Genomic DNA, 18712 nt, shown 5'->3' with positions numbered 1-18712 from the left:
AATGATTTTGTGGGCCTTGGCCTGGACTGGACATTTCCCACTCTTGCTTTATAGCATTGCCTTCATTTTAATTCTCACCTTCTATGTCATTCTTCTGTGTGTTTTGCATTCAGAATTCTCCAAATACAGAGTTTAAATAATGCAGTTAGTGTCTGTCTTGTAGCATATAGCATCCTTGTTGGTCAGAATTCTTCATGAGAAGCTAGTTCATACACATGTAGCTTATGGGTAGTCACCTTTGCTTTAGGAACCAGTCTTTAATGTAGTCAGCTGGGGACAGTGTCACATGGCCTGTGGGTAACACCTTAGGCTGCCTTATACAAAGGAAGACTCTACTTAGTGTCCTGTCCAGTTCAAAGCATTGCAGGTAAATACTGTTAACTGATCATCTCTTAATTTCCATTGATGATTTATGTCCCTAATCCTCACACTCGGGAAAGTGGACCCACCAACCCCTATCTCAGGAAGGAGAAGCCAAAAGATACACATGGTATATCTTCCTCCAGTGTCAGATTTACTCATATGTGGGGTATAGGAAATTTGTATTTTTGTCTTCTTACAGGGTTGTGGGTTTTTAAAAAATCATAAGTAGGATGTAAATTTTTTTGAATTTTGAAGATAAAAGACTTCAAGACAATGTATGCTTACTCTCAGTAATTGTGGAGAGGCTGTGGAGGTCAGTTTGAGTTCTAGCCAAGCCTGTGATTTCCACATGGTTTGGGTAGACTATGTGAGTTAGTCTACAAGTCCAGACACCTTTAAAGGGCGGAAGCTATGATGGAGGGGTAGGAGTTGGTGAGGATATCACCTTCCATACCGGGTTCATAGACTGGCTTTAAATGGCTTAAAATAATGGAGCATTTTCAGAATATGCTTGACCTTCCAGCCTGGGATAAATCTGGTTTTGTGCCAGTATCTTCCAAACAAGCTGTAATTTTGTCAGCTTCTTGATAACTTAGCATTTGCTTGGATCTGGTCACCTTCCCATAGAACTATATAAAACGACAATACATACATTTTTAAAAATTGTTTTCTAGGTTCATTTAGCTTAAGATATAAAAATAAGCTTATACTATCTTTTAATACACAACCTACTTTGAAAACTATATTTTCCAAGCTATAAAGAGTTCTTATATTTTTTAAATAAATAATTATAGATTCACATGCAGTTTTTAGAAATACTACAAAGATATTCCTTGGTCCACTTTCTCTCAGGAGAAACATTTTAAATACTACAAAGATATTCCTTGTATAGTTGGTCCACTTTTTCTCAGGGGAAACAAAACTAAATAGTATAATATTCTAACCATTGATATAATTCACCTACCTTATTTAAATTTCCCCAGTTTTACTTATACTCCTTTATATGTGTGTTAAGTTTTTTACAGGTGTTGTTTTTTTGGTTTTGTTTTTTTGCATGTGTGGGTCTGTATATCTACCACCACAGTCAAGATACTGAATAGTTCTAAGACCACAAGGATCCCTTCATTTATAACTACACTCACCTGCCTCCTACCCCTACCTCCCATGGTGCTCCTAACCCCTGGAAACCACTAATCTGCCCTTCATTTCTAAATGTTTTCATTTTTTAAATGTTATGTAAGTAAAATCATATGTGACCTTTTGGAATTGGCTTCTTTTGCTCAGCATAATTTCTTAAAGAGTCATCAGATTTGTCTTGTGTCTCAGTTTTTTATTGCAAAATAGTATTCCACAATTTGTTTAGCCGTTCACCTGTTGAAGGCCATATGGGCTGATTCCAGTTTGAGGCTTCAAAAAATAAAGTTACTGTGAACATCCACATATAGGTTTTAATGTGAACACAAATTTGTTTCTCTAAATGCCTAGGAATGCAATTGATGGGTTCTATGATAACTGCATGTTTAATTTTTAAAGAAACTCAAATTGTCTTTCAGAGTAGCTATAGCATTTTACACTCATACTGCCACTGTATAAGTGATTAATTTTCTCTGCATTCTCATCAGCATTTGGTGTTGTCACTTCTTTTTTATTTTAGCCATTCTGATAGCTACAAGAGATATCACATTGTGGTTTTAATTTACATTTTTTACATTTTTTCAAATGTAATGATGTTGTCCATCTTTCCATGTCCTTATTTTCAATCATATATTCTTTGGTAAAATGCCTATTTGTCTTTTGCTTATTTTCTAATGTTTTAAGGTTTCTTTATATATTCTAAAAGTTAACACTTAAGTTTGTGATCCCCTTTGAGTTAATATGTGTATAAGGTATGGTTTAGGTCAGGGTTCCTTTCTTTGTAGCTGTCTAATTTGCAGCAACATTTGTTGAAAAGGTTCCCTTTACTCCATTGAAATGATTTGAACATTTGTCAGAGATAAGTTGAGCATATTTGTGTGGGACTATTTCTGGAGTCCTATATTCAGTTCCTATGATCTATGTATCAATAAATACTGCACTATCTTGATAACTATATAGTGAGCCTTAATATCAGGTAGAAGAATTTCTCCCACTTTATTATTTTTAATCAAGATTGTTTGCCTCTTCTAGGACCTGTAGCTTTTCATATAAATTTTAGTATAAGCTCATCTATTTTTATAGAAAATCCTGCTGGGATTTTAATAGGAATGAACATCCTTTATCTCTTAAATATAGATACAACCTAAAGTACATATGGAAAAAATTATGTAATTTATAAGATTTGCTTCAAAATAATTTGAGATGTGTGAGAGTAGGTAGATGAAACTAGAGTTAGATGAAATAAGATTGACCATGATTATGAAGATGATAGTGCATATGGTATCATTATACAATCTTTTCTGCTTTTGTATATGTTTAACAAAAGATTTTTAATTACTTTATTTAAAAGGAATGTTTTAATTCTAAATATTAGTTTAAACTTAAAATGTTTGCTGAAATTTAGCTCTCTCTACTTTTTTTTATAAGGTCTGAATTTAGTATCATATGTCTAGATCATGATTATTTATCAGTCCCTTTTGGAAAGTTTCACATGATCAGTTTCTAGAAAAGGAAGCAATGTTTACCCAGATTGTACTGGTTCATAAACAATGGGTATAACTGGTACTTTAATTATTTCCTGTTCTAGACACTGCTGAGAAAGATCTAGAAAGTGCTAAACTTGTACAGATTTTACACAAACTGCTAGCAGATGAGAGAAGTGCTCCTGAAATAAAATATAATTCCATGGTTCTGATCTGTGCTCTCATGGGATCCGGTAAGTATTTCTTCTATCATTTGATTTCTATTCATCAACATATGTTTGACATTATTAAATATAAAATAATAGTAAATGGTTGTTTTGGGTTTAAAAAACATTAGAAATTCGTTTATGGAGGTTATAGCATTACTTTTACATTGAAAATATTCCTAAAAGGTTCTTACTATAATTAAAAAAAACACTATGTAGCAAATATAAGCTAAATCAGTATTAAAAATCAATACCTGTAAGTTTTATCAACCTTAAAATATTATTTTATATAAAGAACAAGTTCTGATTTTTATGCCATGATATTAGCTAAGAAATTTTTTAAAGAAATCATTGGCATGTCTTGTGGTATATGTTCCATGGACAATTGAAAAGAATGTGTCTTCTGCTGTTATTGGGTGGAGTGTTCTTTAAATGTCAATTAGATCCTTTTGGTTGGTAGTGGTGTTGAGTTTCTGTATTTCTGACTAATCATTGTTGAGAGAAGAGTGGTGAAGTCTTCAACTATAATGATGGATTTATCCATTTCTCCTCTCAGTTCTATCAATTTTTGCTTCCCATGTTTTGTAGCTCTGTTGCTAGGTATATTCAACTTTAAGGATTGGTATGCCTTCCTGATGGATTGATCTTTCTACCATTATGTAATGTTTCTCTCTGTCTCTGGTGATTTTCTTTACTTGAAGTCTACTTTATCTAATATTAAAATAACTACTCCTATCTTCTTTTGAATAACAAACACCCTTTTAGTTTCAGTCTGCTGTATCATTATATTTGAAGTTTAAGACAGCATATTGTTGGATCATATATTTTCTGTTTTGTTGGTATATAGTATTATGTTAGTTACATTAGTTTCAGGTGTATAATATAGTGATTGACATTTTTATACTTTATGATGTGATCATCTGTCACCATGTAAAATATCAATGATTATACTCTCCTTCATCTTTGTTATACACCCTTCCTCCTGGCTAACCATCCTTTTGATCTCTGTTTCTGTAAGTATATTTTTGTTTTGTTTTTAGATTCAACATATAAGTAAAGTCATACATTATTTATCATTCTCTGTCTGACATTTCTTTTTTCACTTAGCATAGTCGCATCTAGGTCCATCCATATTGTCACATAATATTTCATTGTATATAATTATATCTTTATCCATTTATCTATCAGTGAACACCTAAATTGCTTTCATATTTTGTCTATTGTAAATAATGCTGCAGTGAACATAGGGGTACATTTTTTACATCATTTCTAATTTTACAATTACAGTTGACATACAATAGTTTATTAGTTTCAGGTGGTCATCCCAATAAATCTCATACCCATTTTACACCATATATAGTTATTAAGATATTATCAACTATATTCCCTATACTGTACTTTACATCCCCATGACTATTCTTTTACTACCAATTTGTTCTTAATCCCTTCAACTTTTTCATCCAACTCCCCTCCCATCTGACAACCACCAAAATGTTCTCTGTATCTATGTTCATTTATTTTGTACTTTAGATTCAATTGTTGATAGATATGTATTCACTGCCATTTTACTCATATCTTTTATCTTATTTTTTTCATTTTCTTCTTAAAAAAAGACCCTTTAACATTTCATGTAATACCGGTTTGGTGTTGAACTCCTTTAGCTTTTTCTTGTCTGGGGAGCTCTTTATCTGTTCTTTGATTCTAAATGATAGCTTTACTGGTTAGAGTGAGCTTGGTTATAGGTACTTGCTTTTCATCACTTTGAATATTTCTTGCTAATACCTTCTGGCCTGCAAAGTTTCTGTTGAAATCAGCTAACAGTCTTGTGGGAGCTCCCTTGTAGGTAACTAGCTGCTTTTAAGATTTTCTGTCTTTAACCTTTGACATTTAAATTATGATATGTCTTTGGGTTCATCTTGTTTGGTGCTCTCTGCACTTCCTGGACTTGTATGTCTATTTACTTCACCAGTTAGGGAAATTTTCTCTTGTTATTTTTTATAACCCATTGTATGACATAAGTGTCTGTAGATGCAAGCAGCAGACCTTCCCCACCTGCCACGTGCGCCTATTAAAAAAAAAAAATGTTTTCCCTAAATGGCTGCCCTGACCAACTTTAAAATAATTTTTCGTCAGAATTTTCAGCTGAAAATATTCAAGAACACACAAATTGTGAGTAATATATTTATTTTTATAATATTCATTGCAAATTGATTTTTTTAATTAAATTGAAAATATCATGGTGTGTGGGGATGGTTTTCATTTTGGATGCGTGGCAGTTAACTGGTTCAAGTAGGTTTTCCATTTCTTGCTCTCTTTCTTCTCCTTCTGGCACCCCCATGATCTGAATGTTGTCCCAGAGGCTCCTTACACTCTTCTCTTATTTTTGTATTCTTTTTTGCTGTTCAGATTGGGTGTTTTTTGCTTCCTTATATTCCAAATTTTGATTCTTGACTTCATCTACATTACTTTTGATTCCCTGTAAATTATTCTTCCTTTCAGGTAGTGTATCCTTTATTTCTGACTGGTTCTTTTTTATAGTGTTGAAGTTTTAACTTCATCTACTCTTCCTCTAAGTTTGTTGAGCATCCTTATAACCAGTGTTTTGAACTCTGCACCTAGTAGATTGCTTGTCTCCATTTTGTTTATTTCTTTTTCTGGAGTTTTGTTCTTTTCTTTCATTTGGGACATGTTTCTTTGTCTCTTCATTTAGACAGCCTCCCTATATTTGTTTCTATGTATTAGGTAGAGCTGCTATGTCTCATGGGCTTGATATAATGGCCTGTATAGTAGGTGTCCTGTAGGGTCCAGTGGCACAGCCTCTCAGTTCACCAGTTCTGGACACTCCAAGTGTGCCCTCCTGTGTGAGCTGTGTACACTCTCCTGTTGTAGTTGAGCCATGATTGCTGTTGGCATGTCAGTGGGAGGATTTACCACTAGACTGGTCACCTGCAAGGACTGGCTGCAACCACCATAGAGAATTAGCTGTGCAGGAGCCCACCCCACAGAGCAGGGCTTACATTAGTAGGGCTCTGGTGCCCTCTGAGTGTGTCACTTGTGGAGGTGATTGGTTGGTGATGCTTCAATGTTGTCTGAAGCTGTCCACCGGGTGTGTTGTCTCTGGGGCCTCCCAGGGGGTTCAGGCCAAGGTCAGCCACTGCCTGTGTTCTTCCCGGGGCCACTCAACATGAGGTACAAAGCGATCTGAAGATGATTGCTACTTGTGCTGGGCTTAGAGCTGTCCAGGAGAGGCCAAGCTGCAAACCAAGATTGGCTGCTGGGCCTGGGCCCACTTAGTGAGATGTATGGGGTATTTTGAGGCCAGATACTGCTTGTTTGGGAGATTTTAGGAAAGTCTGAAACAAGACTTTTTTATGTGGAAAAGCCACTGGAACGAGGTTGGGTGGGCCCTCAAGTCAGTGTGGCAGGGTCTCAGGGAATCACCAAGGCAAACCAAATAGTGATAGCCAGGTTGACAGAGACTTAGCTTTGGGGCTCACCTGCCAGCTCAGTGTATTTGTGGCTTCTTTATATCCTTGTTTATAGGACTTCCATTTAGCTAGATTTCAGGCAGTTCTGAATGATGGTTGTTCTGTAGTTGAGTTCTATATTTGTTGTGATTATGGGAAGATTTGAGTAGCACAATTACCTACACCACCATCTTGACCAGAAGCCCCATCTGGAGGAAGGGAAGAGCTAGCAAGGTGTTGAGATACAGACTCTGTTCTGCCAGTGGACAATTAAAGCAACAGGGCATGCAAGCAGAGTTTGAGTGCATGAGGATTTTCATTGCCTGGAGAGGGGATGGACTGGTGGGGTGTTAAGATGCATGCAAAGAAGCCTGCACAGACTCTGTTTTGATCAGATAGTTAAAGGAACAGGGCACATCAAGAGTGACCCAACCAGCCCCATTTACATCAGGCTGCCCCACCTGCAACCCACACACCCCTCCCAGTGACAATCAGCCTGCCAAAACTATCCAATACAGTCTACACAGAGACCACTCTTCCAAGGCTGAGAGATACAGCTCTTCTGTCAAACTCATAGGAAGAAACAGAAAGTCAAAACAAAATGGGGAGACAGAAGAACATGCCCCAAATGGAGGAACAAGAAAAAACTCCAGAGGAAAACCCTTAGTGAAATTGAGATAAGTAAGTAATTTGCTTAATGAACAATTCAAAGAAACAGTCATGAGGATGCTCAACAAACTTGAAAGTACAATTAAAAAAAACCTCAGAGAGCACTTCAGAAGAGAGAGATAAAATGTAATAAAGAACCAATCAGAGATGAAGAATACAAAAACTGAAATGAAGAATACATTAGAAGGAATTGACAGAAGATTAGTTAATAAAGAAGAACAGGTTAGTGACGTGGAAATCACCCATCAGAACAATAAAATGAAAAAAATAACTTTAAAAATATCTATATATATATAAAAGGCTAGTATGCAAAGTGTCCCCTCAGAAGTTCAGCAGTACGATCACTCGCTATGATGTGCGCTGACCACCAGGGGGGCAGCGCGGAATGAAGGAAGGCCCTGGTTGCCGGCCAGGCCTAATATAGTATAGTATTTCATGCACCTGGCCTCTAGTATAGTATAAGAGATTGCTAGGATAACATCAAGCATCCTAACATTCACATTGGAGAGATTCCAGAAGGAAAAAAAGAGAAAGAAAGGGGCAGAAAGAGTATTTGAAGAAATAATTTCTAAAAACTTTCCTAACCTGGGGAAGGAAACAGACATCCAGGAACCACAGAGAGTTGCAAACAAGATCAGTCAGACTCAGATTAAGACATTGTAATTAAAATGGCAAAAGTTAAGAATAGAGAGATAATCTTAAAGACAGCAAGAATTAAACAAGTCACATACAAGGGGAACCACATAAGGCTGTCAGCTGATTTCTCAGAAACACCTACAGGCCAGAAGGGAGTGGCAGGAGATATTCAGAATACTAAAAGAAGTACTAAAAGAAAAGAATCTACAACCTAAAATATTATATCCAGCAAGGTTATCATTCAGAATAAAAGGAGACATAAAGAGTTTCCAGACAAACAAAAAGTAAAGGAGTTCACAGCCACTAACCTAGCTTTACAGGAAATGTTAAGGGGTCTTCTTTATGCAGAAAAGGCCATAACCAGAAATAAGGAAAGAAAAAAAAAGAAAAACACACAACTCAATGATAAAGGCAAATCTATATATATAAAAGGCTAATATGCAAAGTATCCTATTGGGAATTTGACCAGGAGACCGGGAGTTTGATCGCTCACTATGACGTGTGCTGACGACCAGCCCCCAGCTGGCAGCCAGGAGGCCCAATCGGCCCTGATCACTGGCCAGGCCTAGGGACCCTACCCGTGCATGAATTTTGTGCACTGGGCCTCTAATATAAAATAAACATAGTTAACCACTTAAAAAACTAATCGGAAGGTTTGAAGATAATAGTAAACATAAAAAGAAGTATAATAATCAGGAGTTACATAAAACACAAAGATAGAAAACATGTTGTCAAAACAGAGTTGTGGGGGGCATAAAAAGGTAGTACTTTTCAAATTTAATTGAACTTAAATGCCTATCAGCTGAAAGTAGACTGCTATGGATATGGGTGGATATATATGGAACTCCTGGTAACCACAAACCTAAAACATACACAAAAAAGGAAGAGAAAGGAATTCAATCAAAACACTAAAGAAAATCAAAAGGAAAAAAATGAGGAAGAAAGGAACACTGGAGAACAACAAAAGTAATGAACAAATTGGCAATAAGCACATACCTATTAATAATTACTCTAAGTGTAAATGGATTAACTGATCCAATCAAAAGACACAGAGTGGCAGAATGAATTAAAAAACATGACTCCGAATGCTGCTTACAAGAGACTCACTTTAGATAAAAGATACACAGACTGCTTGTGAAGGCAAGGAAAAAGATGTTCAATGAATACACAGAAGTTTTAAATTTTGATAAAGTCCAGTTTACCCATTGAATGGTATTGACACCCATGTCAAAAACATCATTTGACCACCTATATGAGGTTTTATTTCTTGGCTCTGTGTTCTATTCCGTTGGTCTCTATATCTGTCTTTATACCAGTGCTATACTGTTCAATAATTGTAGCTTTTAGTAAGTTTTGAAATTAGGAAGTGTGAGACCTTCAACTCTTTTTTTTTTTTTTAACTTGTTCTGGATATTCAGTCTCTTGAGATTCTGTGTGAATTTTATAATGGGTTTTTCTATTTTAACTAAAAACATTGGTTCTAGTTTTATACCTCAATCTCATTAAAGTAAATAATCAATTTGAGGAATGCTGATTGCTTTATACTTACTGAATCTCAGTCTTTCCATGAAGTAGTTCTCAGAGTCTTACAAGTCCTGTATTTTCCTGTAATTGAGGTTAAATAGAACAAGAAAAGCCAGAAAGAGGAAATCGAAAAGGGATCCTAGTGTCACAGAATTTGTTGAATGGATGTAAAGTATAACCTTTTTTATTTGCCACAAAATTAAGTTGAAACAGATCTAAGTCACTAACCTTCATATTTGAACTATATAACTAAAACCTTGAGATCACACAGTGAGCTCTGTTTAATTATAACTCATTACCCTAATCACCCTTAGACCATAAAATTTGACATCTGATTTATCTTTATATTAATGTGGCAAGTAAAGGTCCTTTGATTTTATTTATTTATTATTATAACACATCTCTAAAGATGATCTTTCTAGGCTACTATGGTGTCTTTTTTCTAGTTTTATCTATTATCCAAATAAACATTTTGGGTATATGTGTCTGTTATATTGATTTTTGTCTTCCAGAATCTCTACACAAGGAAGTACAGGATTTGGCCTTTCTAGATGTTGTATCCAAACTTCGCAGTCATGAGAACAAAAGTGTTGCCCAACAGGCCTCTCTCACAGAGCAGAGACTTACTGTAGAGAGCTGAGAACTGCCCCTCCCTGATACATGGCATCATCCTATCTCTGGTTTCCCCTTTGTCCTCCATCCAGGTGCCTCTTCTGCTTCATTCTCTTCCATATCACTTGTGCATGCGTGTAATGTTGCAATACCAATTGAAGAACTCTGTAGGTACCTGCCTAATAAGATTTCTAAACCCATAGTTAGTGTGAACATGAATTTGTCAAAAACAAGTCTCCACCCATAACTGTTCTTTTGTATTCCTGTTGCTTGAGCTACATTAAGTAGAATGTGCATGTTGTAGTCCTATGATGATGTTAACTTGGTACTACATAATGACTTGCTCCTCACACTTGGTAAACTACATAATAATGTACTGGTAAATTAGCAAGAAACAAGAATGCAGCAGGATCTGTCTAGCTTATTAAAGATGATATTGAATAGTAAATATAGCTCCATTTTTTTGGTGCTTGGTAAGCACAGTGACCAAAAAACTGTATGGCTGTTCATTCATAAGTCTAACCTACTAATGTCAAACTCATGGTACCTAGAGTTAAATAAAATCCAGTGCTCTCACTCTTTACCCTATGGTTTCTCCTTCTTCCTAACTATGTAGACTCTTGAAACTGCCACAATCTTGGCAGAACTTCCTGGGGTTTTTAATTTCATGTTTAATTGGCTGTCATCAGTAACCGGATGTTGAAAACATTTGTAGTTTTCAGTATGAAACTACGGGGTTGAAGAATCCCTTTTACTCTAGTACATCTTGGATTTTTGGCTATATTTTAGATTCTTATATATATATATACAGTTTCACCTTAGAACTTTTTCATCAACTAATCAGGGTTGTCCAACACTTGTCTGTAAAAGTCACTTTGGCATTTGTTTTCAACTAAGGAAACAAATATAGCTTATTGGAGACTGGATTTTTTTTCCCCCTGTTTTTCATCATTCAGCTCAAAAGCAAGAGGTTTCCTCTCATAGTCCTTTTAAATCATATTAGAACTAGGAGGACATAGGAAAACATTCAGAAATCTTTGTCTAGATTAAAGAAAGGAAGCAGGTTATAAAGCCATAGTAGCCAGTCCAGTTCATTCTGCAGGTGGCCTCCTACCAGTAGCTGTTAGAGTCCCCACCTCCACTTCCCACAGGGAACTGCAGATCTTAAAGGCTCTCAGAAAAGGTGACAGCGCCAGGACCCGGGAGAGGAGAAGACCTCCTTGGAGAACCATAATGTACTCTTCACTGCCACTACCACCACCAAATGGATTTTTAGAGCTTTGAAACACAGTCTTTGTAAATTAATCAAAGCGTCCCTGTACATACCTGCCTTCTCCCTGTGCCCAAGTTTGACAAATAATGACTGAGAGGTAGAATAGGCTGCAGTGTGGAAGGACTGCAGGACAGAGTGGGCAGCAGGGGTAGCGGCTCCTTCCTCTCCACATGAGATGGTGTACATCTCTGGGCGAGCAAAGTTGGACTTTGGACTCTAAAACAGCTATAATTCAAGAAAGTTAAAACCCCAGTGGAGGTAAAGAACCCTTTGACTGATTATTCCCTTGATGCCCAAGAAAGGGACTGCTATATGCTACACTTACTGCAAGAAGGATCTTGTTTATTATCTTCTCCTGGACTGGATAGTGGACTATATTTTATTATAGTTTTGAAAGACATCTGTAATGTAAAGACTGTCCATATTAATAACTAAATAAATAAATTGTATATCAAACCATAATGGTGGCATCATTTGGTTTGTTTGTATATTTCTATTCCCATCTCCTAGAACAGTGCTTTACTCATTGTTGGTGCTCAGTAAATATGTGTTGAGTGAATTCCGATTTCCATGAACTTCCATACTGCCCAAAAAAATTCTAGATAGATTGCTAGAGAAACTGAGATTTAGATAATTGTCTGACTTCAGAGATTTTTTTTTTTTTGAAGGTAGGATCCTTCCCCATTATACAGAAAACCTCAGAACAGAGGCATCCACAAATCATAGATTTGAGAGGCGCCATTCTCTGTCTACTACCAGCAATCAGTTTGCTGATATGCTAGAAACTCCTCTCCAGCAAAACAACGTGCAATTCAAATCAGCAGCTGTTCTACAAGAGACCAGAAGCCTGCGCCCTTATGGTGACAGAGGTCCACCATACTGGGTGTTGTGCTGCTGTGCCATGACAGTGGGTAGGAGCCCACAGACAGTATACCTTTACTTCCTGTATCTAATGGAGGCCTCCTTTAGCTTGCTACCCACTAAGAGTGCTTTCTAAGGGAGAGAATGGGAGGTGCAGCACCACAAAGCTTGATTTATCACCTTGTGCCAGGACTAGAGCACAGATGAAGAGCAAAACCAGAAATGAGAGGGAAGAAGATGAGTGAGTGAAATGCACTAGAATGTGTTCCCATCCTCTCTCTCCCGCGACATTAGCTCCTTGGAATCCTGTTAACCCTCACCCAAACAGAAATCCCACTATACTCAAAGTAAAATTGACTAAATACTGGCCCACAATCCAGTGTTGCCCTTGCTAAAACACGTTTTGAGCATACTGATAGCAATGGCGATGTGGAACAAAATTCTTCAGTTCTAAAACGATTTCCTCTTGAATAGAATGCAGCTCTCAGATATAAGCATTTGTGTGAAGTGTTCTGAGAAACCCTACATGTGAACATGTGAAAAAGAAACACTCTTTGGTATCATTAGAAGGTTTATTATCTGATTCTGCTGAACATAAGGGGTGAAGATGTGTATTACCTTGGTGAGCATTACCCTTTATATCCAACTGTTAATAGAATCAGTAAGTTTAAAAGCCACTTCTTAACTCTAAGAAGACATAACATTTGAATTATACAAGTGTCTATTAAAAAGCACCTAGTGATTTTAGGGATGAATCTTCATAGCTGTAGCAGGAAAACTGAGAATTTTTTTTTTCCAAAGATGAGATCTCTTATTTTACATACATACATGCGTAATTATATATTGTGAAGCTTCATAGATACGTGTTTTATAGGTGTGTCTAAGATGTGCTAAACATTTTTAAAGTGTGATAAGTACAAAGAGTAAGGTCTTTGGATAATGTCTGATGTGTATCACATCCTGGTTCTGTTCATCACCAAATACCTTACTCTCTGGGCCTGTAAGGAATTAATATGATGAGTTTAATGTTCCCTACTTATTAAGATGAGTTTAATGATCCCATCATTAATATGATAAGTATAATGATCCCTACTTCTCAGGGTTTTTGTGACAATTGAAACCTAGAGGTTGAAGGTAAAGTTGGATGGAATTGTGATACCTTATGGCCTAACCTACACTCCCCTGTCCCCGCCGCAGGATTCCCAGCTAAAGGAACTCAGAGAACAGCCAAGTGGGAGGCAGAGTGTCTATTAATAGTTTGAGGAGCACCCAGTTGTCAATGCAGCATGTAACCCTTTGTTTCCTTCCCCCAGAGCCTAAGGCGGCCAGGTCTACAGAGCAGGCCTTGAATGTAGGTCCCCAATAGTACTTCCTTTTCCTGTCTCTTCATATGTCAAGTGGGAAGAACAGTAAGTAGCTCAGTAATCTTAGATTTTATTGTTACTAAGTCAATATAAATGAGGCTATAATACTATGAGGTTTTTTTCTCAATATAGAAACAAAATCCTCCTTCCCGGTTTCCATGCCGCCCAATTACTTACCAGTATATATAAAATATACCTTTTTATATACATACCTGTTCATGTATATGTCTTTTTCTTAAATATAAATGGCATGTGTTTTGCATGAAGGCAGATGGTAGTGAATCCACTTGTGACGGCCTACTTGTCATTATGGTTCTTGACTAGACAGGCGAGATCCCTTTGATGTTGGAGGTTCCCACGGGTAACTGCTCTTTATATGCTATGAATGGCCAGCTACAGTATTTGAAGGGGGAAAAAATGAGTCTTGAATAGAATTTATGCTTTTTTTCTAAATTTAACTAATTTTTTAAATTATTTGCTTCTTAGTTGACTTTTAAAAGTTTGTTATTTCCTTATCCACACTTTGTTTCTGCCTAGAAAACAAATAAAAACATTTTACCAAAACTTTTTAGCTACGGCTACAGAGATTCTAATCTAATGGCATGTCAAAAATGGACCATATACTCCTATTTATAACACTAGATAGGATCTTAGTATAATGACAATTCACTCATTATAATTAGACCAAACTTGGACCATGTAAGGTATTGATACCCACAATTCTCCTGATGTCCCCTCAGTCCCTTGCTTTCCTGCTGCCTGGTGTCACATTTGTCCAGTAAAAAGTGTAGAGTCTCCCACTTCCCAAAGCATCCAGAGGATTCAAGTGATGCATGAGCAGCCCTGTTCTCACAGCGACTTCCCTGGTTTCTCTGGTCCTCAGCCTCATCGATGCAGCCTTCAAGGAATCAAAATGGAGCAAGTTGGGGGGTTAAGGCACGGAAATAGGGACTCAGGTGAGAAGTGATTTATCCCAGACCTCAGAACACATTTTTAGAATTTGTCCATGCTCAGAGGTCCGTGGTTTTTCTGGTAGGCATGTGTGCAATGTTAATCTGCTTAGCCATAGAGTTAAAGCCATGTTCAGTGGCGTGTAGCACTTCATAATATCCAATTGGTTTTGGTCACATATATAGAGAATTTTCCATTTCAGGGTTAGGTTGTAAGAAAATTAGCTAGATTTTTTTATCCTCAAGAAAGTATAAAGCCTAACTTGGTCATACTTCGAAGTATCTTACTTTGGAGTTTGGGGTTTTAAAAAAAATCTTTATTGTTGAAAGTATTACCTATGTCTCCTTTTCCCCTCATTGATCTCTTCTAGCCCATCCTCCCCTCCCACCCCAGACCGTCACCACACTGTTGTCTGTGTCCATGGGTTATGCATACATGCATTCAAATTCTTTGGTTTATCTCTTCCCATCCACCCACCCTCCCCTGCCTTCCCTCTGAGGTTTGACAGTCTGTTCCATGCTTCTGTGTCTCTGAATCTATTTTGTTCATCAGCTTATTTTTTCATTAGATTCCACATATGGTGATTTTTTTAATTAAATAACTTTAAAGATATTTATTATACTTCTGTTATCTTAAGATAAAAATTTTTAAAGCTTTAACCAGACTTCCAGTATATAAACTTTATTTATTTATTTTTTCAGAGAGGAAGGGAGAGGGGGGAAGAGAGAGAGAGAGGGAGGGAGGGAGGGAGAGAGAGAGAGAGAGAGAGAGAGAGAGAGAGAGAGAGAGAGAGAGAGAAACATCAATGATGAGAGAGAATCATTGATTGGCATGACCCCCACTGGGGACCCAGTCCACAACTGGGGCATGTGCCCTTGACCGGAATCGAACCCGGGACCCTTCAGTCCACAGGCTGATGCTCTATCCACTGAGCCACACCAGCCAGGGCATCAGTATATAAACTTTAAATGTAACAATAGATCTCTTAAATATATATATATAATCTATTTTTAAGTAAAATTGAGAGATAGCACTTACTCTTGTAGTAGTTACTTTGTCACTTCCTGACTCCCAGGAATCCTGAAGAATTCTAAGGGGAAGAAATTCTGGGTGTACCCTCAGATTACTGTAAAAAATATATCCTTCTATGAGTGCTCACTTTGAATTTTATAACCATACCTCCTTTAAAAATAGGCCTCCCTTCTAGTCAGATGGTGTTTTTGTTTATTGGTTTGTTTTTAAGTACTGCCATTTACAGAACAGAGCCACGCCTGCTGCTATGTCCCTGCCCTCGTGGTGGCCATGCACTCAGATGCAAACCCCTTCTCCCAAGGCTCTCCCAAGGTCAGCATTGCCCCGCTAGGACCAGAGCAGGTTGGCCACCGTCTTCTGACCTTGTCCTCCATCCATCTCTGTTCGGCTCAGCCTCACCGTGCTCAGCCCTGCCATGTCCAGCACGGGCACATCAGACGAGTACCTATAATTAGAACTTGTGAAGGAGTGAAGGTTGAATTGTACTTTGAGATACACAAAGCCATGTAGATTGCAACTCAACCCAAGAATACCAAGAGCCGGCCTAATCAAGGTAAACAATGGGGAGGGAATATTAACCTGAGTAACTGATTTCAGACCCATCTCTGCAGGAATCCAAAATAGTCCCTGATTTCAATGGAGCCAACTATCACTAGACGATTCCTTCACCTCGCACTCCCTTTTTTAAGGTTCTAGAATGCAACCTATTCCCCACCATGCTTCTCCTACAATGATTTTCTTCTTCGTGCAGGTAAGAAAAGTAGAGGAGGAGTTATTAATGACTCACATTTCACTCTTCTCATCCATCCTTTCCACCTCCTAGTGCCCAGCAGAAGTTAGGGGAAGTGACACAGCAGAGTGACCATTGAGCTTCAAAATATCACAGTCTAGTACCTGATAACCCCTGCTTCCCCTCTCCTACACCTTGCCCTCGCCTCCCCGCACCAGGATAACCGAGGCAGTGCCTTCCCTGAGCCACAGGAGTCAGCAGGACGTGCAGCAACCAGAAGCGCAGCTGCTGACGGGACAGTTACCTGAACAAATGGGTGCTCGTAACCCGATCTGACAGTCCCTTCCTCTGTGAAGCACAGGCCTGGTAATCCTGGGGGTGACGTGTGATGCAGGGTTTCAGAATGCTGTCCTGGCGGGCTCCCCACGGCTGCTGCCCTGTGTGTGCATGTTTTAGGGGTTGAAGTATTATGCCACATGTAGCTACATCCTTTACACACACACACACATACACTTAAAACAAGCATTTTTTCCACATTACCAAAAACTCTATTTCACAACCCCCCTTTTATTAGTCACATATTCTTCAAGTATATGGATGTTCTATAATTTACTTGGCCATTTTCCCACATATGGACATTAAGACATGTTTCCAGTTTTGAAAAACAAACCTCAAGTACTAAGTTGTGAGCATTTAGTGCCGATGCGAGGGTAGTTCCTAGACTGAAAACTGTCAGTGCCTCCACTTCCTGACCCTGACCCTAAATCAGCAGCCACATTCCTTTCTTTGTCAGGACCCCTCTTTGCACCTGCCAGATCCACTCGTCCCTTTGTCACCTCCTGGACACTCAGTGCTCCTGCCAAGCCCTCCCTCGTCTCCTAAGCCTTAAGTACTCACGAGCCGCAGTTTGCTGCTCTGTTGACTAATGAGTTTGCCGACCACTGCGAAGCATTACCCTTACCCAGAAGTTTTGACTTCAGGTTAAAGACATTAATTAGTACATTATTAAAATGTTTGTTAAGTGTTTTTCCCTAAGGCAGTGGTTGGCAAACTTATTAGTCAACAGAGCGGCAAACCGCGGCAGATTGCCGACCACCGTCTTAAGGTAACAATTTTCAACCTTTGTCATATCTCGCACACATAAACCAATCACTAAAATTCTGCACCACACCCAAAAGTATATTTTTTGCCGAGCTGGCAAAAAAAAAAAAAAAGTGTAATTTTGATTCATTCACATGTTGACAATCCAATCGAAGGGAAAAGAGGTCAGAGCCCCTGACTAGGGAGTGAAGTATTGCATGTTTTAAAAATTCTCGAGGCACACCGGCTGAGAATGGCTGTCCTAAGGGACCCACCACAAGGGAGGAGGGGCATAAGGGCAGAGTGGCAGCACTTTCCTGCTGGGCATCTAGGCATTGCACCCACTCACCGTTCACCACCCCCTCACAGTGTGTCAGAGTGGCCTCCTAAGAGGAGGAGGCACAGAACCCACCTCCAGGCACCCACTGGAGCTGGTGTTCAGCTCATTGGAGCCTAATTGCCTGCCAACACTGTCATCAACCACAGCCCGCACCCGTGCAGCTCTTACAAGCCCGGGGGCCACCGCTCTGATCTGTAACTGTCTCCCCGCACCACGAGCAGGGGGAGGGGAGGCATGGGGTGAGAGCCGCCTCTTCCAGGAGGATCCTCATGTAGCACTCCCAGGATGCTAGGCCCGGCTAACCCATTTCTTCCTACAGACCACAGACAGCGAACGGGCAGGGGGCACATACATCTTTGGTATTGTAAAAAAAAGAAGTGGAGGAAAATGAACAGCTGTCAACATTTAAAATTTGGATGGCCCTGTCAGCTGTTACTCAGTTGGGTTGGAGCATCGTCCCATGCACCAAAAGGTGGAGGGTTTGATTCCCAGTTAGGGCACATGCGTGCAGCAACCGATTGATATCTCTCTCTCTCTCTCTCTCTCTCTCTCTCTCCCCCCCCTCCCCCCCTTTCTCCCTCCCTTCCCTTTCTCTCCCCCTTCCTCTAAAACAAATTTTTAGAAATTTATATAAATAAATTAAAATTGGGATGATTTTGCATAAAACTCTATCTTTCTGACTTTTAAAATGGTGAGGCCTGGCAACCTGGGGTGCTATATTTCAGGAGAGCAGCCTGTGGCTGTGGCTGTGGCCGCCTTTGGACAGGGCCTATGCCTCTAGCCTGTTAGAATCCCCCCTGACCCACCTTCCCCAGCCCCTTTAACTCTATGGCCACCAGAAGCCTGTGTCTGTGACCCCGTAGAGAGCTCCTGTGCAGGCAGCAGGCAGGGGCACGGGTCCTTAGGGGAGAGACGCAGCCCTACGGGAAAGGCCGTGGCTCACAGCGGTCCAAATGTTTGACCCAAGAGCATTGTTATGACTTGTG

General features: G+C 38.9%; 1 protein-coding gene across 5 annotated transcripts in view; it reads left to right on the top strand.

The window, feature by feature from the left end:
• Positions 1 to 11830, top strand: part of RAP1GDS1 (Rap1 GTPase-GDP dissociation stimulator 1) — a 130448-nt gene extending 118618 nt beyond the window's left edge. For all 5 annotated transcript variants that reach the window (XM_079766485.1, XM_079766484.1, XM_079766483.1 and 2 more), the window contains 2 exons: positions 3086 to 3214; positions 9996 to 11830. In XM_079766485.1, the coding sequence (XP_079622611.1) occupies positions 3086 to 3214; positions 9996 to 10123 (257 nt within the window). In that variant the 3' untranslated portion in view covers positions 10124 to 11830. The remainder of the gene's footprint in view (positions 1 to 3085; positions 3215 to 9995) is intronic.
• The last annotated feature ends 6882 nt before the right edge of the window (positions 11831 to 18712 follow it).

This window comes from Cnephaeus nilssonii, assembly GCF_951640355.1.
Source record: "Cnephaeus nilssonii genome assembly, chromosome: 1".
Lineage (NCBI taxonomy): Eukaryota > Metazoa > Chordata > Mammalia > Chiroptera > Vespertilionidae > Cnephaeus > Cnephaeus nilssonii.
This window is presented reverse-complemented; position numbering and strand designations above follow the sequence as displayed.